This window comes from Artemia franciscana, chromosome 18 (assembly GCF_032884065.1).
Source record: "Artemia franciscana chromosome 18, ASM3288406v1, whole genome shotgun sequence".
Classification (NCBI taxonomy): Eukaryota; Metazoa; Arthropoda; class Branchiopoda; order Anostraca; family Artemiidae; genus Artemia; species Artemia franciscana.
The window spans coordinates 14,681,764-14,701,215 of record NC_088880.1 but is presented as its reverse complement, the minus strand read 5'-3'; the positions used below and the strand labels follow the sequence as shown (position 1 = coordinate 14,701,215).

General features: G+C 36.7%; 1 protein-coding gene across 2 annotated transcripts in view; it reads right to left on the bottom strand.

Moving 5' to 3' along the window:
• Nucleotides 1-19,452, bottom strand: part of LOC136038658 (zinc finger protein AEBP2-like) — a 147,883-nt gene that overhangs the window by 109,280 nt on the left and 19,151 nt on the right. For both annotated transcript variants that reach the window (XM_065721916.1, XM_065721919.1), the window contains exons 2-3: nucleotides 12,141-12,264; nucleotides 3,029-3,129 (exon numbers count right to left, since the gene is read on the bottom strand). In XM_065721916.1, the coding sequence (XP_065577988.1) occupies nucleotides 3,029-3,120 (92 nt within the window). In that variant the 5' untranslated portion in view covers nucleotides 3,121-3,129; nucleotides 12,141-12,264. The remainder of the gene's footprint in view (nucleotides 1-3,028; nucleotides 3,130-12,140; nucleotides 12,265-19,452) is intronic.

Sequence of the window (19,452 nt, the reverse complement as noted above, 5' to 3'; positions counted from 1 at the left end):
GATTTAGAACCAGTGTTTAATCTATTATATCCCACTGAAAGGGAAATTTTAGGGTTAACAGTGCAATATGGGTGCTCTGGCGGGTAGTTCTTCTATTGCAACAACAGCTAAGAGCTCAAATGGCACTTGTGACGAGGCAAGAAGAGCTAAGAGCCAAGAGCTCATATGGAATGAGCTCTAACAAAATTCTAAGAATCAATAGATTGATTTAAAAGGAAAATCAGAGGCTTGATGTCGGTCAGGATTTAAAATAAGAGCTCTAAGTCACGATGTCCTTCTAAATATTAAAACTCATTAAGATCCGATCAGCCACTCGTAAGTTATAAATACCTCTTTTTTCTAATTTTTCCTCTCCCTTTAGCCCCCCAGATGGTCAAATCTGGAAAAACGACTTTATCAAGTCAATTTGTGCAGCTCCCTGACACACCTACCAATTTTCATCGTCCTAACACGTCCAGAAGCACCAAACTCGCCAAATCACTGAACTCCTCCCCCCAACTCCCCCAAAGAGAGCGAATCCAGTAAAGTTACGTCAATCACGTATCAAGGACATTTGCTTATTCTATCCACCAAGCTTCATCCCGATTCCTCCACTCCAAGTGTTTTCCAAGATTTCCCATTCCAACTCCCCCCCCCCAATGTCAAAAGATCTGGTCAGGATTTGAAATAAGAGCTCTGAGACATGAATTCCTTCTAAATATCAAATTTCATTAAGATCCGATCACCTATTCGTAAGATAAAAATACCCCAATTTTCACGTTTTCCAAGAATTCCGGTTTCCCCCTCCAACCTCCCCCCCCCAATGTCACAGGATCTGGTCGGAATTTAAAATTAGAGCTTTAAGCACAAGATCCTTCTAAATATCAAATTTCATTAAGATCTGGTCACCCTTTCGTAAGTTACAAATACCTCATTTTTCCAAATTACCCCCCCCCCCAACTACACTAAAGATAGCAGATCCGGTCCGGTTATGTCAGTCACGTATCTTAGACAGGTTTTTATTCTTCCAATCCAGTTTCATCCTGATCTCTCCGCTTTAAGTATTTTCTAAGATTTCCGGTCCCCCCCAACTGCCCCCCTCCCAATGACGCTGGATCCGGTTGAGATTTCAAATAAGAGACTTAAGTTACGTGGTCCTTCTAAATATGAAATTTCATGAAGATCCGAACACTCCTTCGTAAGTTAAAAATACGTCATTTTTTCTAATTTTTCAGAATTACCCCCCCCCCCCCAATAGAGCGAATCTGTTCCAATTCTGTAAATCATGTATCTAAGACTGCTGCTTATTTTTCCCAAAAAGTTTCATCCCGATCCCTCCAATCTAAGCGTTTTCCATGATTTTAAGTTCCCCCCCCGAACTCCCCCAATGTCACCAGATCCGGTCAGGATTTAAAATAAGAGCTTTGAGACACAATATCCTTCTAAATATCAAATTTCATTGAGATCTGATTACCCGTTCGTAAGCTAAAAATACCTCATTTTTTCTATTTTTTCAGAATTAACCCCCCCCCCTAAAAAAAAAAAACAAAGAGAGCGGATCCGTTCCAGTTATGTCAATCATGTATCTAGGACTTTTGCTTATTTTTCCAACTCTAGGTGTTTTCCAAGATTTTGTTTACCCCTCCCTCCCCCGATATCCGGTCGGGATTTAAAACAACAGCTCTGAGACACGTTATCCTTCCAGACATCAAATTTCATTAAGATCTGATCAACTGTTCGTAAGTTAAAAACACTTCATTTTTTCTATTTTTTCCGAATTAATGCCCCCCCACTCCCCCGCCAGATGGTCAAATCGGGAAAATGACTATTTCTAATTTAATCTGGTCCGGTCCCTGATACGCCTGCCAAATTTCATCGTCCTAGTTTACCTGGAAGTGCCTAAAGTAGCAAAACCGGGACCGACAGACTGACAGACCGACAGACAGACCGACAGAATTTGCGATTGCTATATGTCACTTGGTTAATACCAAGTGCCATAAAAACGTAGATTTTAATGAAAAACGATAGTTTCCAAAATTGATCCATTAAAAGCTGTACTTTATCCTGACAAAGGGGGGGGGGATAAACGCCCTAATATCAAGGATAATTCTATTTTGCTGTGGAAAGCACTCTCTTTACAAAAAAAAATAACAGTGCAATAGCTAATTACTTCAAAGAGGGTAAAAAGTTAGACAGAAAATGGGTTAATAATTGGGCAGTGACTTAACTGGATAATTGCATGCTGTAAAATCCCCCAAAAAAGGCTTCAAATATGTATCTAGATTCTTAATAAATGTCCTACTTTTGCCAGAAATCCCAAGAAACCATGAAGAAATTACATATTTCTCAAAATTTCGGGGGGGGGGGCGAAGGCCCCCTCCCCTCCGTACGTGCCAGCTTGGTATATATTCACGAGTTTCTGCAAGGATTACAAAACTTATAGTAATTTGAGACAACATGACAGAGAAACTATGTTAAAAACAATGGAAACGAAAAACCCTTTAGGTCTGTTTTGTAATCTAAAAAGAGTCATACCCCTATGATTAGATTTGTCTCAGAGCACTTTGAGGCTTTTTTTCTACGGTAGAGTGAGCCCCCCAAACCAGGGAGTAGCTCACAAGAGTATCAAAATCTAATTTTGAGAAAACTTAAAATTATGGATATGTCACACAAGTTCTTTTGTTTCAGAAAAGACGATTTGTAATTTGGAAAATAATTTTATTTTAATATTTAATGGAAGATAATTATGCGTTAGTTTACATGAGCACATGAACCTTCTCGACCCCGGCACGGAGAACATCTGCATCCCCCTTTAACCCTTGTGGCTTAAAACTTATAAAATGTTAACCAAGTAAAGAGATATATTAAAAAAGGGCATAACTGATTTTGATGCAGTTATAGACATGGTCACAATGACACGACCTACAGTGTAGGCGAATGTTTTTTTTTACTGCCTTTTTTTCTTCTTTTTTTTCTCAGGTAATCAGTTTATGTCAAGCTCAGTTCTGGGTACGAATTTTGTGACAAATAATGAAAATACCCGACTTACCTATCGGAACTTTCAGGGTCATCAACTCTTGTTCGCTTATCATCCATTTTAATCTTGTTATATTTCTTTTCTTCGCACACTTCATCAGCCATTACATTCACCTACCCAAATAAAAAAAAATTGCATTATTGACCAATTTCGACTGATTATCAAAATTATATTGATGTATATGACATTAATAGCACATTTACAATTATCATTACATGTATTGTAGCCATATTATACTCCCTTCAGTTGTTTGTACAAAAAAAAAAACCGCGTGCGTATAACTGAACCCACACTCTAACCAATCCCTGTCTAGCTGAGCACCCTCTCCCTTTCTCGACCCCTTTTAACCCAAACCCCATTCAATTCAACCCCATGCAAGTCAATTCTCACTCAATTCAACCTCATTAAAACTAACAGGACCTGTTGGTTTAATTGAACTGGGTTTGAGTTAAACGAGGTACATAATTTCTTGGATCACATTGACTTTCCATTCACAAATGAAAAAAAAAAATATAGAAAAACGGAAATGATATTTCAATTAAGACAGTGGAAAAAAACTTTAATAATAATTATGATCAGAATATTTCGATTTTACCTCTGTAAGCCTTTGTCAACGGAAAAGAACTAAACTAAATTAATCAGAACATTTAAAGAAAAGGAAAAAACAAAACGAAAACCCCGAAAGAAAAAATGAACATTATTAAGTTCTTAAATTTTTTTCTTTTCTTTATATATATTATTATATATTTATACTTTATATATATTATTATATATATTATTATTCTTATCTTTTCTTTAATATATTTTTTTTTTCGTTTATAAAGGCTCCCGGACGCGAAGCCAAAATATTAGGACCTTTGGGCCTATTATTATAGAAAGATTGTTGTTGTTTTTTTCACTGTCACATTTGCAATATTATAAGGATTTTTTTCATATTTTCTGTTAAACGACATTAATTTGTACGTGAGTTGAGTTGAATAAGGGTTAAACAGCATGAGGGTTGAATTGAACAAGGATATACTTACATGCGTTGAATTAAACGGTGGTTGAATTACACTGGAACCATAAGAAACAAGAGCTTCCTTATCGACAACAATTAATAAAAATGGCCAACAATAAAACTAATTTTAATTTGTAATTCTTATGATAATTTCCTACTATATTTTGCTGATTTTAGACACTTCATAAAAACGTTATTTCTGTCAAAAACAAGATTTGGTAAAATACTGCCTACAAGTTTGATTGAATTTTCTTACCAGGTTCCAGAGAGCCCGAAATTTCCACGAAATATATTTTCTTGAATTTATCTTAAAAGAATAAATTAATTAGCAGAAAAGATATTATTATGCTAATAATGGGTAGACATACCATCGGTGAATAATATATTTGCCCCCTCCCCTCCCCACCCTCCTGCTCAAAAAATACATTCAAATTATAAAGCTTAATAATATGCTGAAGATATTATACTTTTTTGGCTAAATCCCCAAAACTAACTATATTTCTAGGCCCGTTTTTTTGTCACGGTGTATCTTTTAGACGATTAAGGTCAGAATGACCCATAGTTTTATGCAGCCTAAGAGAAACTACAAGTTTGGCCAGATGAATAGGAGTCAAAGCCATTTTTTGCTAAATAGTAGACATAAAAACAAAAGACTACTAGTTTTTGTATAATTCCTGTCAAAAACTATATGCCAAAACTACGATGACTGTTGAATCGTACAACTGCTAAATAAAATAACCACAACTTTAATATCTAAAGATTCTCAACTGCGTAAACACAAATCATTTTTTTTAATAAATGTTAGATGTTTCGGTAGATGGTATTTCGGCTCGATGTTACCCAAAGGGGTAACAGAGCATTTTGTTTTCAAAATTATAGCAAGATTTCTGTTTGCATATCTATGGTTTTCTACCCCATAGCAGCAACGAGATCGATATTCGTTGAAGAAACCAGGTCTAGCTTTTGCAGAGATGTTCGTTGCACAAAAATTCTTTCAAATGTTAAAAGTCAAAAGATTGATCGTAAGTAAGCCCATGAGCAAGAGTCGCCAATTCTTCGTCAATGGACATCTCAGTAATTGACAAAACTACCATAAATCTGTACTAACATAACCATCGTCTCAGGGGTGATTTCCCTAGGACACGAAAAATTTTCTAGAAGTGGAGGAAAGATACGAGGGAAAATGGTCAAACCTCGGGGACATTGTCATATATTGTTTTTGTTTTTTTTTTACACCAAAATGTTCAGAAACATCAGCTTGAGTACAAAAAAAAAAATCCACCCGAATCCCCCTTGCACAAGTGTCCCAAATTTGTCCTTGAAGGGCGAAAATGAGAGCGATATAAATTTTTGTGTTTAAGTATTTTGGAGTTTAAATAGTCGTCTGTTATCAAATCAAGCATTCTGAGTCCATATCTTAATTCAGATTTTAATTTTCCAGACCTTAATGCCCATTTCCACCCTAAAAGGACGGGCTAGAGGGTTAACACTCGAAAATAGACGATTGTTGGATTGTTTGGTCTTTTCCTATGAAATCAATGGTGGCAAATTCGAAAATGAAGTTAAAACTTGATTTTACAGAGTCAAGTACCTCATTTTACCAGAAACGATTGTGAAAGTTGACCCACATGAACTAGTTATTTCAAACATTTTTCGTCGATTCACCATTTCCTATCAAGCTTAGAATATTAGTCTCGAACATTTAAATTTCAAACCAGTATTCAAGAATCCCCCTTCAATTTGCGGTTTCAATACCTTAGTGCCATTCTTTAGGTGGTCTAATCAGTGGCACCATCTAACATATTATTTACTAGATGACTGGATTCCTGGCTATATACAAGATTTGCACTGTTTTATTTACTTCAAAAAAAAAAAAAGAATAAACTGGGATCCACGAGCGTTGAGTAGAAGTGTTTAATAAGATATTGTTTGGGATTATGCTTCCGATTTTGGAAAAGAGCAGAAAATCAATTCTGCTTTTCAATTTCATTTATACAATGCTATCTACTGTGTTCTGCTCTTCGTACTAAGAGGAAAAAGAAATTGAGAGCTGTGCAGCAGTAAATCAAACGTTGTTGAAAGAGTCCAAAGAGAAAGCACATTTTTTCCAGTATGTAGGAGACAACGTCAATAATGATATTGCTACTATCGACGCCCCAAATACCTTTCAAGGAATGGGATTTATTGAAGTGCTTACACCTGAGTTGCCAGCAACCGAGGTTTTAGTGCCAAGAAAAGAAGTCAATCCGCATCGTGCCATTCTACACTTACCAAAAACCTGCCATGTCGCAACCAGGAACTTGTTTTTGCTTGACAAACGTTGGTGACAGTCAGAACAACGAATGGAGTTCGTTGAAACGCTCTGGTTCACATCTGGCTTTTTCAAAAGCTCATACATGAGCTGGTGAACCTTTATGCGGTCAACACATCAAAAGCTACCTCATCCGGGAAAGTCGAATATTCATTTTTTGCCAATGATTAACCACATCCCAATTGCTCCTGTGTTTATTCTAGACTTGTGTATGCTAACGAGCGCGCTAGTTGAGCTGGAAAAACTCTAGTCAGTACCTTTGACGAACTACTTTAAGAAATGTTACTGTTAACCTAGGTTGATTTCACACACACATGAGTTTTCTAGAAACCATTGGATTCCTTACGGCTGACTAGGGACTTCGGAAATCTTAGCTCAAGTATAAGCAGCTAAACAGGCGTACGAATCACCCCTTAAAGGAAATCCCATCGATGAAGCACAGGTGTCAGAAACGGCAGAGTTTATCTATGAAATTGCTCATAGTATTAAATAACGATAATCCTAGTCAAGAATCGCCCTCTTTGGTTTCAGTATCTGGACCTAATTGGCCCGGATACTGAAACCTGAGAGCTGAACGAAGTGGCAAACTTGTGCTTTATCTACAGTCGCTGTTCGTACAGTCGATTTTTCAGTTAAGGAAAGACAACCCAGAAGAGTAAAGAACGTTACAGGATCATCTATCTGGAGAACTGACAATTACTGGATAGCACTTCCTCCTAATTTGGCGATCGAACAGACGTTAATGAGAAGTATGGAAAAGAGTGGTGGTCTGACGAGAGGTAGAGGCGTGACTGAGTTGCAACGGACAATTTGGACATCTGCTATGCCTACTTTGGTTCTCGTTAACAAATGCATGCAGAACCTGACTCGCCTCATGACGTTGATCTTTGAAAATCATGCAGAAGTGCTATCTTCGAGGAGAGCGAGATCTGGCGGGCGTCAAAAAGATAGTTCGATATATTGAGCCCCTCAAACCCTTCAGGCAGGATTCAAAGCTACTGAACGTGGTTACTGGTATCCGCACTTTCTCATCTGTAAACGCAGACGATGCCAAATCTGTGGGAGAAACGATTCTGAAGAACATGGATGCCACAGACCTTGACAAATATGCTTTCAGGAGAAAGGAGAAAGTTGTAACTATGGCTGAGAAGTCATCCGTGGTGATATAATAACGATAACGTCAACCCATCTCTAACCCTTCAACAGCTAACCACAGTAACTAGGACAAGTGGTTCTGATTTAAACGAGGTTCTGTCGTTCGAGCTCTATAATTTTCCATACAAAACCTCTAACAAATGCCCTTATGAAAACTGAAGGGCTCGATGGTCCAGTGATACTGTCAACCTCCTAGAGAGTTTTAGAGGATGGCTGATTAGTCAATAAAATCCTAGTGACAGCCGAATCCACGAAAGTAATCGACGAGTGTATAACATAAACAGGATCAAGAACATACTAGGAGCCGAAACAGTAGAAAATCTACTCGTTTGCCTTACAATGTCTGGCCGCGATACAGCATCTAGACTTCAATGCGTAGGGAAACCAGCAGTGGTTTCCTTGTCACTTAAGGATAAGATTTAGAAAGATAAAGAGTTTTTTACTGTTTTAAAAAGTAGAGTCAAGAGAAAGTCAAACTTTCGCGTAAAGAGCAGGGCGTTGAGGAGGAAAAGCCCCTTTCATATACGGAGTAATTTTTGTTCGTTTTAAGTTTTAAAGTCGCTCCTTACTTTCATTTAAAAAGTTGTTTTTTACTTAATAATACACAAGTACCATTCTGGCTACTCCCTTAAAATACTCCCGATTTAGAAAAAAAATTATACTGTAGTTAATATTAAAGATTGATTTTAACAGAGCTAGCCTCGATTAGACTCGTAATCTTTTATTAGGTGCCCAAAATGGACATATGTAATACATCATAAATATCCATGATGAGATTAATGTACTTCAATTTGCATATAAACCTTTGACCTCAAAGTCTCTATGTCGGAAAACAAAAAAAGTGCAAAGAATCTTCAGTGCGTGCTTTTTCCTAGCCGATAGCAACCAATTCTCTAAATTGCACGAGTCATTTTGATATTCTTTCAATTAATCCAGAAAAAAACCTTACATATTCTGTAGACAAATACCAGGCTGGGGTGCGGCAATTCAAAAACATTTATGTTACGCAACACAAATCTTATGGGAGAGTGAAAAACTGAGGTAGCCTGTTTCAGTTTTTTTTTTTTTTTTTTTTTTTTTTTTTTTTTTTTTTTTTTTTTGACGACCCATTGTTTGTAAAAGAGATGTTTATTTACTTTGATGAATTGCTAAAAAAAAATCATAGGTGAATCTTACAAAATTTTACATCTAACTTCGGTTTCAATGTGGCACACTCGTAAAAACGACAAAAATTGTGCATTTCGCAAGCTGTTTCCAATAAATGTTGAGAAATCAATTTTTATCGCATGTAAACATTCGCCTGGTTTTAATCCTTTTCTTTTTCAAATGGGTTTAAAATCCCTCAACAGATCTTCAGTGTAGAGATCAAAGCTTAGATACCAATACAGTTATGAAAACTCCTATCTTGTCCTATATTTCTATATCTTGCTCCTATATTGAGAAGCTTTTGGTACAAAGCTCTGAACTGGGCGCCTCCTCCAAGCCCGCGCTCCGACGTGTAGATCGTACTACAACACCATAGGCGGGAACACAATTTTGTTTTGTTGCATACACAGCTTAGATACCAATACCAGTTTCCTGTTATCAATTAGATACTAATACCAATTTCTTGTCTCCAGCCACTAGCATCGCTACCGCGCACTGTGTCCCAAAAATAAATCGAGTTTTCACAACTGCATATTGGTATCTAAGCTGTGGTAGAGATAAATATCATTCACGAGCCAAATTAATTGTCAAGATATCAGTGAGGAGGATATCTTTCCTGTTTTTTTTTTTTTTTTTCTTCTCTCTATAGGTGACTTTTTTCTCTGAGTGAGCGACTCATATATATCCCCCTTCTTTAAAGGCCAAAGAACATTTGGAGGAATAATATAGTGTATTACTATAAGTGTATTTAATCAAATAAGGCTTATCTTAGGAGAGACTAAAACCCGTCCCCAATCTATTTCGCATACACCTGACCTAAGGAGCGGCTAGTTTTAGTGATATTGTGATTACTCAGCATTATGTGATATTTTACACAATAATTTGCAGAAAAAAATCGTGCACAACAAATTACACAATACAATTTCGATAATAAATTGGCCATAATCAATCTGTTCGTGGCAACGAACTGTAAGTAAGGAGCGACCCGGCTCAATAGTAACTAAACTCTAAAAAACGGAATTTTGATACCCAAACATACACCAAAAGAATTCGATTTTTATGCTGATTTTTTATATATAACTTTCATCAAGTTTAGTCTTACTCATCAATAGTTACGAGCCTGAAAAAAAATTGCCTCATTTTCGAAAAAAAGAAGGAAAAACCTATTATAAGTTATAGAATTTTAATGAAAATCACAGCATTAGATTCAGTGTATTAGAGAACCCTACCGTAGAGCTTTAAAGCTCCTATCTGCAAAAATGTATAATTTTGTATTTTTTGCTTGAATAAAAATCACGGATGCGTATTCATTCGTTTTTTTCCTAGGGGTGATCGTATCGACCCAGTGGTCCTAGAATGTCGGGAGACGGCTAATTCAAAGGGAAATTAAAATTATAGTCCCCTTTTTCAGTTACCAACAAACTGGAGGGCAACTAGGTCCCCTTCCACGTACATTTTTTCCCAGTCACCGGATAAAAAATTTTGAGATAGCCATTACAAACACTTTCAGAAGGATTTTTCTGGTGGAGATGGGGTGAGGGTTTAACTGAGTATACCTTTTCATGGGAGAAGAGAATTTTCCATTAAGGGGCGAGGGTTTTCCCAGCATTATTTAAAACATGATCAGGAATTAAATAGAAAAAATAAGTTTATTTGAACTGAAAGTAAGGAGCAACATCAAAACTTAAAACTTAAAACAGGAATTATCACATATATGAGGGGGTTTTCAAATTCCACACATGAATTAAACCCCCTCCCCCTCCATGTAAAATTTCTACGTCCACAGAAACGATAGGCGCAGTTTCTTTAATGGCGCTAGAAGACACACTTTCGAAAGCTTTAGTGGTGGTATGACATGACATTTGTTAACAATATAAGGCTGTACCAGCCATGGGCCATAAGGCAGTCAAGCATTGAATGTTTCTGGTTGAATCCATGTGGACGGTCGTCTGTAAGGTCATTTTGTTCCCCCTACCGATAAAATGGGCGATTGAGAATGCTTTTTATAAACCTTCCCAATGCAGGAGAGGATTTTCATGGGTACAAAAAAGTTCCAGAGCGAAAACGCTGCTGGAAAAATTGTCATAAATGTCCGACCGATTCGGGATTGCGGGACTTCAAGACAATATTAGTTTTGATGTTAGAAGTGCATTTGGTCACATCAAGACACTGTAGAAAACGAAGCACTTTAGAAGCGGAATAGTTCACACAATCAAGGACAATATCGGTTCGATCAGGCAAATCGTGAAATTCTTTACCGCCATCGCGCGGATTCGGGAATTCAGCAAACGCCTTACCAGAAGCTTCGGTCTTTGTCCGTGGATCTTGCACAATAGTCCCATCTTTGATTCCTAGCAAAAGAAATAGTATTTCTATTAGGCGATGGTAAAGCCTCTAAGACAATCCTCCACCAGCTCTTAGCTGAGCTATATTGAACACGGGATTCCCGAGTCCTGTAAACTACATCTTTACGTGCTTTACTGATATCAAGTCTGTTCTTTTCACCTTTTGAGAGTACCTATTAGCTTTGTACTTTTTATTTTTTCGGATAGCCTTTTTGCAGTAGGCACTGAACCGTGATTATTCCTTGCTGGACACCTGGATCTGCATCGATGGAGAATAATTTGTTACAGATTTGACTATGATCAGCTGGTGCTGTTCTGCAGCTTTCTAAGATCCTTCAAGGAGGAAGTGTCTCCATTGCTGAAAAGCAAGTGAGTTTATTAAGCTATCCCAGACTCCTCTCTTGTATTGCCAAATTAGTCACTAGTGCTTTATTGGGGCAGAACTTCCAAAGAATGAGAGAAGAATATGAAGGAATGGCGGCAATTTATTCACTGATGAACACATGAACGTCAACCTTAAAGGAGTGTGGGTAGTCCGCAAGAAAGAGATCATGGTTGAGAGATCATGATCCATGGTTGATTTGTGCTCAGAATTAACCTTAAGGTTAACGAGTTTTACTAGAACACGGTTTTCGAAATTAGTCAGTAGCAATTCTGCAGAGCGAAACAGACTATTAACGAAAAATATTAAGACTTTGGAACTATATATCTTAAAAACTGTATATAAACAGATCCAGATTGGAACTTAATGTAACCTCTCCGACCTGTTTCCAACTCCAAATAAAATAAAATTTTTATATCAGAAAAAAGTTAAGCCCACCATCACTTACAGGATTTTCCGCGTTCATAAGGCCAGCTATTGCTTATACAGAGCAAAATTGGCTCGTGAGTAGGACAATCTTAACTCGTTGACTACAATCTTGATTTCATTGTGTTTACAATATTTCTTCTATATTAACTGGTATTGACGTAGGTATTTAATTTACATTTAGAATGAAACTTCCTTCGATTAATATATTTTTTATTAATCTGTGCAAAAAATTTAACCACCCTCTCCCCAAGAAAAGAAGCCAAAAGATTCAAAATGGCAGCCGTCAGATTTATCTCAAAAATGGACCTCATCTTATAGACCTGAAAATATTCAAAATAGAAGTTAAAGGAACTTACCAAATTTATCACACGCAGCCACGCATACAATTGAGCCTATTGAGCATTCCAATGTCATAAACCCATATTGGTAGAATGTGATGTAATAACATCAATACACAAAATTTTAAGAAACTGGCATACTCTGAAAAATTAAAACTTTCAAGACCTTATTTTAAACTGCAGATTCACAAATCATTAAACTGTATGTAATTTAAACAGACTGAAATTTTGAAAATTTCTGCGCTAAACTTGAACTGTGACGACAGGTTAGTTTTGTTTATCTCCTTACAACTAATCTTAAAAATGTTTTAATGTTAAAAAAGTCTAATATAAAAAATAAAACATGAAGAAAACGTAAAATAAGCTATCATAATCCAAAACATCTAAAAGTGCCTTTTGTTAAAGTCAATCGTGCCATGTCTGTTTATTTTTACATTTTTCTAAAGGTTTATCGTCTAAATACTTTAATGGTTTACTTCATATTGTCCCAATAAAATTCTTTATAAATAATGATTAGTTTCATGGAAAAAACTTGAAATGGACAATTTTTTGGGAAAGGTGTAGATTGGGGACGATCGACAAGGAATCATGTTAAGAAAACAATCCTTATTTCATATTACCAAGAATAATGACAGTTAACATATTTTAACTGCGGCTCCACTATAACTTACCCCTCCCTAATGCATCAAGATGTTGCCAATATTATACATTGTCCTTTGTATTTTGACAATACATCTCTTGTTTCAACCCGTGGACCCGTAAATTGAATCAACTATGACTAAACAAAACCAGAAAAACAAGAGTGACGGGCGGCGGAATAAATAAGAAATATATAATTTGGGATATATATTTGCACATTAGGGGGGGGGGAGTATAGTGGATTTATAGTCAAAATGTATCAACTACATTATTCTGCATATTATGAAGTAACAATGCTTTTCTTAACACGATTCTTTCTCAATAGTCCCTAATCTAGACCTTTACAAGTTATTATATAAAAAAAACTAGTTTTTTCAACTGAAAGTAAGGAGCGACATTAAAACTTAAAACTAAAACTTAAAGCTTTTAATTGTTTGAAAAAGCAGGATTGTGGCAAAGAGTCAAACTTTATCGTAAAGAGCGAGGGATTGCGGAGAGGACAACCCATTTCATATAGGAAGTAATTTCTGTTCGTTTTAAGTTTTAATGTCGCTCCTTACTTTCAGTTAAAAAAGCCATATTTTTTTAATATAATTTCTGAATGTTTTTGAATTAATGCATGTTTGATTCTGGCTCTCCAGATATAAATTTTTAAAATGAAATTTGCATATTAATTCCTTTTTTGGCTAAATGGCTTTCTCTTAGTTTTGATCAGACGATTTTGAGAAATAAGGGGTGGGGAAGGAGACTTAGTTGTCCTGCGATTTTTCGGTTACATAAAAAGGCAACTATAAATTTTAATTTTTAACGAATGTTTATATTAGTAAGAAATATACGTAACTTAAGAATTAACTTACGTAACAAACTTTTATATTCTTAAATTTTTATTATGTATATGAGGAGGTTTGTACCCTCGTTAATACCTCGCTCTTTACACTAAATCGTAAGTTGTGTCCCAATTCTTTAAGAATGACCCCTGAATCAGAAAGGCCGTAGAATAAATAGTTGAAATTACTAAAAATACTGTAGCATAAAGAGCGAGGTATTTATCTCCTCCTAAATACCTCGCCCTTGATGCTAAAGTGTTTTTAGAACCCGTCATATGAGGAATAATCTTTGTTGGTTTTAAGTTTCAATGCTAATCCTATTTCAATTGAAAAAACTTTTTCATGTTTATATTTTCATTTTTTTTTTTTAATAGTAATGCTAGAAAATCCCATGCCCTTTTCATTGAATTTCTCTTCCCCCGTGAAATATCCCTCCAAGGAAAGATCCTCCACATAGCCGCCCCCCTCAACCCCACGCCCAAACCAAAAAACACCCCCTGAAAACGCCGGTACACTTCCCAATAACCATTACTGTATGTAAACATTGGTCAGAGTTTGTAACTTGCAGCCCCTCCCCCAGGGACTGTGGGGGAGTAAGTCACCCCCAAAGACATAGTTATTATGGTTTTGACTATGCGGAACAAAATGGATATCTCGAAATTTTGATCCGTTGACTTTGGAGAAAAATAATCGTGGGAGGGGACCTAGGTGCCCTCCAGTTTTTTGGTCACTTAAAATGGTACTAGAAATTTTCATTTCCGTTCAATGAGCCCTCTTGCGATATTCTAGGACAACTTGGTCGATACGATGACCCCTGGGGGAAAAAACAAAAAACAAACGAACAAATAAACACGCACCCGTGATTTGTCTTCTGGCAAAAAATACGAAATTCCACATTTTTGTAGATAGGAGCTTGAAACTTCTACAGTGCGGTTTCCTAATACGCTGAATCTGATGGTGTGATTTTCGTTAAGATTCTATGACTTTTAGGGGGTGTTTTCCCCTATTTTCCAAAATAAGGCAAATTTTCTCAAGCTCGTAACTTTTGATGACAAAGACTAAATTTGATGAAACTTATATATTTAAAATCAGCATGAAAATCCGATTCTTTTTATGTATATTTTAGCATCAATATTCCGTTTTTTAGAGTTTGGTTTACTATTGAGCCGGGTCGCTCCTTACTACAGTTCGTTACCACGAACTGTTTGATTTTTTCAGGAGCCAATTTGAACGGAGTCATTCAAAATCCGACTTGATACAAAGCCAGCAATTAATCTTCTTTCTAAACCTGTTTACATTGCGGAGTGAATCAAATCTCCGAAAACTTCATATAGCCTAATATCATTTCACAAAACAAAAACACGTGTGCTAAGCACCTGGACGATTATATTACCTCAAAATCTATAGCAGAGGTTCTCAAACCGATTTTGGACCATGCCTCACCTATATATTTCAAAAATCATGATGTCCCTCGTTATATTTAAAACTTTTTTATTCAAAATTTTACGGGTATTGTCACCTGCAGAGAGCTAAAAAGGTCACTAACATCTTTTTTCGGGCTGTACTCTAGGCATATCTTGTAATAAAGAAAAATATTGTCTAAATACAACACCTTTTACATGACGATACATGAGGTCACTGCAACACTAGCATGTACCTTTTTTGCTCTTTAAATGCATATGAATGTGTCGTCATCACAAGAAAAATGTTATTTTCACAATTAAGGCTGTAAAGCATAGTCAGTCGAAGGGTCTACGTTCTGCCCGTTACCTACCAAAATATTAACATGCCCCACCGGTGGGGCCTGTGCCCCATGTTGGGAATCACGGATATATAGGCTTATAAACCACAGCGGGTGCCTCAAAGCCGTTCGGCTAGTTACAAAAATAGAAACAAATTCAACATATCAAAATAAAACGGAAAAATCTGATCTATGTCTTTATTCCACTCTGTCATTTTTTAACTCGGACACTATACGTCTTGTTAAAATCCATTTTCTGAATCGTCTTAAAGCCCATGGCCAGGAAAAATGATGAAAAACACGCTACAATGCTAGAAATACACAAATTTAGTGCTAAAAACATACCTACCGTGTCTTATTACCGACACCCCTTCTCACATCAAAAATTAGGTCCCCGGAACCGTGTGTATATCTTCATTTTTTCATGCGCAAAACTAAAGAACATACTCAATTTTCATAATTTTAGACAGCAGCAAAGACAAGCCTTCTAAACTATTATCCAACAGCAAGTTTTCATAGGTTAAACAAGGAAAAGTATAGGCCTATAATAAGTTATGGTATCTAGCCAAATAAAATGGTTTCATTTGGGTAAGTAGTTCATAAAATCATCCGGTATACTTTTAAATAGAGGTACTCGGGCATTCTTCAGCCCAATCATGGTTAGTCGCCCTACCTTATAAAATTTAGCAAATATCCTCTCTGCAAAAGATGAATACAGGCCCTACCCTTAAAGACAGGGTATTTTTTTTTGCCTGTGAATTGCGGTGCAGTCAGAACATTTAGAAAAAACTTCACACAATTTTATTCGATTTTTCTGGAAAGAAGGTCTTAAGACCATCCTTAGCAGAGATCCCCCACCCCTCCGTATGCAGCTGGAAACACAGTGAATAGAACTGCATCCATAGAATACTTCTTGAAAACAAGAGCTAAGAGCTCATATGGCAATTGTGACGAGGTCGGAAGAGCTAAGAGCCAAGAGCTCATATGGTATGAGCTCTAGCAAAATTCTAAGAATCAATAGATTGCTTTAAAAGGAAAATCAGAGGCTTAATGCCGGTCGGGATTTAAAATAAGAACTCTGAGTCACGAGGTCCTTCTGAATATAAAATTCATTAAGATCCAATCACCCACTGTAAGTCAAAAATACCTCAGTTTTTCTAATTTTTCCTCTCCCTTCAGCCCCCCCCCCCAGATGGTAGAATCGGGGAAAACGACTTTATAAAGTCAATTTGTGCAGCTCCTTGACACACCTACCAATTTTCATCGTTCTTGCACGTCCAGAACCACCAAACTCGCCAAAAGAGAGCGGATCCAGTCCGGTTACGTCAATCACGTATCTACGACATTTATAAGCTTTTTTTCAAGATTTCCAGTTTTCCCCATCCAACTCCCCCGAATGTCAACAGATCTGATCGTGATTTGAAATAAGAAATCTGAGACATGAGTTCCTTCTAAATATCAAATTTCATTAAGATCCGGTCACTCGTTCTTAAGTTCAAAATACCTCAATGTTTCTAATTTTTCAAAATTAACAACCCCCAGCTCCCCCAAAGAGAACGGATACGTACCAATTATGTCAATCTCGTATCTTTAACTTGTGCTAATTCTATCCATCAAGTTTCATCCCGATCTTTCCACTCTAAGTGTTTTCCAAGATTTCCGGTTTCTCAGATTTTCTGTTCCCCCCCCCCAACCCTCTATGTCCCCGGATCCGATTCGAATTGAAAATGGAGCATCTGAGACATAAGATTCTTCTATATACCGAGTTTCATTAAGATCCAATCACCCACTCGTAAGATATCTCGATTTTCACGTTTTACAAGAAAAGAGCGGATCCGGTCCAGTTTTGTCAGTCATCTGCTTGGATGTGTGCTTATTCTTTCCACCAAGTTTCATCCTGATCTCTCCACTTTAAGCGTTTTCCAAGATTTCCAGTCCCCCCCCTAATGACGCCGGATCCGGTCGGGATTTCAAATAAGAGATCTGAGTTTCGAGGTCCTGTTCCGAGATTTTACCCCCCCCCCCAATGTCACCGGATCCGGTCGGGATTTAAAATAAGAACTCTGAGACACGATATCCTTCCAAACATCAAATTTAATTAAGATCCGATCACTCCTTCGTAAGTTAAAAATACCTCATTTTTATTTTTCAGAATTAACCCTGCTCCCCCCAGCTCCCCCAAAGAGAGCGGGTCCGTTCCAGTTACGTCAATCACGTATCTAGGATTTATGATTATTTTTACCACCAAATTTCATCCCGATCCCTCCACACTAAGCGTTTTCCAAGATTTTAGTTTCCCTCCCAACTCCCCCCCCAATGTCATTGGATCCTGTCGGGATTTAAAATAAGAACTTTGAGACACGATATCCCTCCAAAATTCAAATTTCATTAAGATCCGATCACCCCTTCGTAAGTTAAAAATACCTCATTTTTCTAATTTTTCAGAATTAACCCTCACCCCCCCCCCAACTGTCCAACATAATCTGGCTTTTAAGTCCTATATAAGATTCTTAACAATTATAGAAGTCTAGATGCTACGCTTATTGACTTGTTTTTATCAACAAAAAATATTTCTTTAACTGCCACATCAGGCGTATTTCAACAACCTAACCAAAATCCAGCAACAAACATTTTTGTTGTGTGTGTGTGTCAACAAGTATTGCGTCAACAATGTGTGTGTCACCAATATTGCTAATACTTATTATTAGAAGTCTTCACCAAAAGAAAACCTAGCTCAACACTTGTTAATAGATTGAACTCAATATTGATTTGTATATTTGGGCCCGAAAACATGCTTTTTTCGTAAATCCCAACAATCTGTAAAAGCCCATGATAGCCCTCTCCCTCTCAAGATCAAAACTATCTTCATTTAGATAGAATTGCTTTAAGACACAACTAAACAATAAATGATTCCAGCAGTTTCTGTTAATTATTTGCTAACTGACTTGAAAAATCACTGTTACTTTGTTCCAAGCACAGCTTAAAGTATGGGAAATTTGACCAAATACATTTTGAAATTATTCGTATTAGCATATGTTTTTTTTCGCATCTAGCCTATATAACGCAAAAGCATTTCCTCATGTCTTGAATATCACAAAATTCTGGAAGCTCGCGACTATTTCAAACTTTGATTGGTCTACTTTTTTGCCAAAATTTAATTTGTTTAGCCCATCCTCAGATGAGTAGGAAATTTAAAATTGCTGATAGTGATGATATCTCTGTTGGTAAGTTCACAGCTAAGCAGAAGTTGTGTGCAAAATGGGCATGACTGATTCCTCTTTATGAATGCATTATTATTATTTTTAGCATAATTTTATCACCATCTATATTTGGGACACTTTAATGTTTATTGGTTTTCACAGGTTGCATGCATAATGTTCTTTAGAGTTTTGTAGTTTCGTGTCTTCGTATTTGTTTCTTTCTTGCTCTGTCTTTTCACTACCGTCTTCGATGGGTGGTTAATATATTCAATTCATTGGAACATTCATGAACAAATGTAACATTTACAGATCTTATTTGGGGATGACTCCCCACAAGAAAAGTTTGAAATTCCCTACACAGTTCTTTAATATTTATTTTCATCGCCTCCAGAAAAATTAAGCACTTGGTGCCTATACAATTACTACACAAATAAACAAAATGAATATTTTGTTTACCATGCAGAGTAGACCATTAGCAAAAGCTTCCATTTCCACAACTTCCAATCACACATTGAAGGACAGTGGTCTTAGGATACTTTTTGAGGTGGTCTATACTCACAAGAGGGTATAGGAAGGTCATTCTCCAGAGAGACGTGTTGGAGCCAAGTAAATAACTTCATTCTGGAAAATGTGAACAGCCACATAATGTATTTTCTTCCAAACAACAGTGGGTATCCTTGGGCGGTGTGGAACAAAACAATTAAAAATGAATTATAATGTGGTGATTGTACCGTTAAAAAGCAGCAAGTGAGTTTGGTTTTAAGCCAGAAATCTCGAAGTGATTTGGGGACTTCGTACACTTTTTACGCCGGCCAAATGCTGGTATTCTCAACTAAGCTTTTTCATTTATTCGTGTGACTGACAGGGGGTAGTTGAAAGAAGAAGAATTTTCAGAGGGCAACTTTGGATTTCACGGCTTAAAA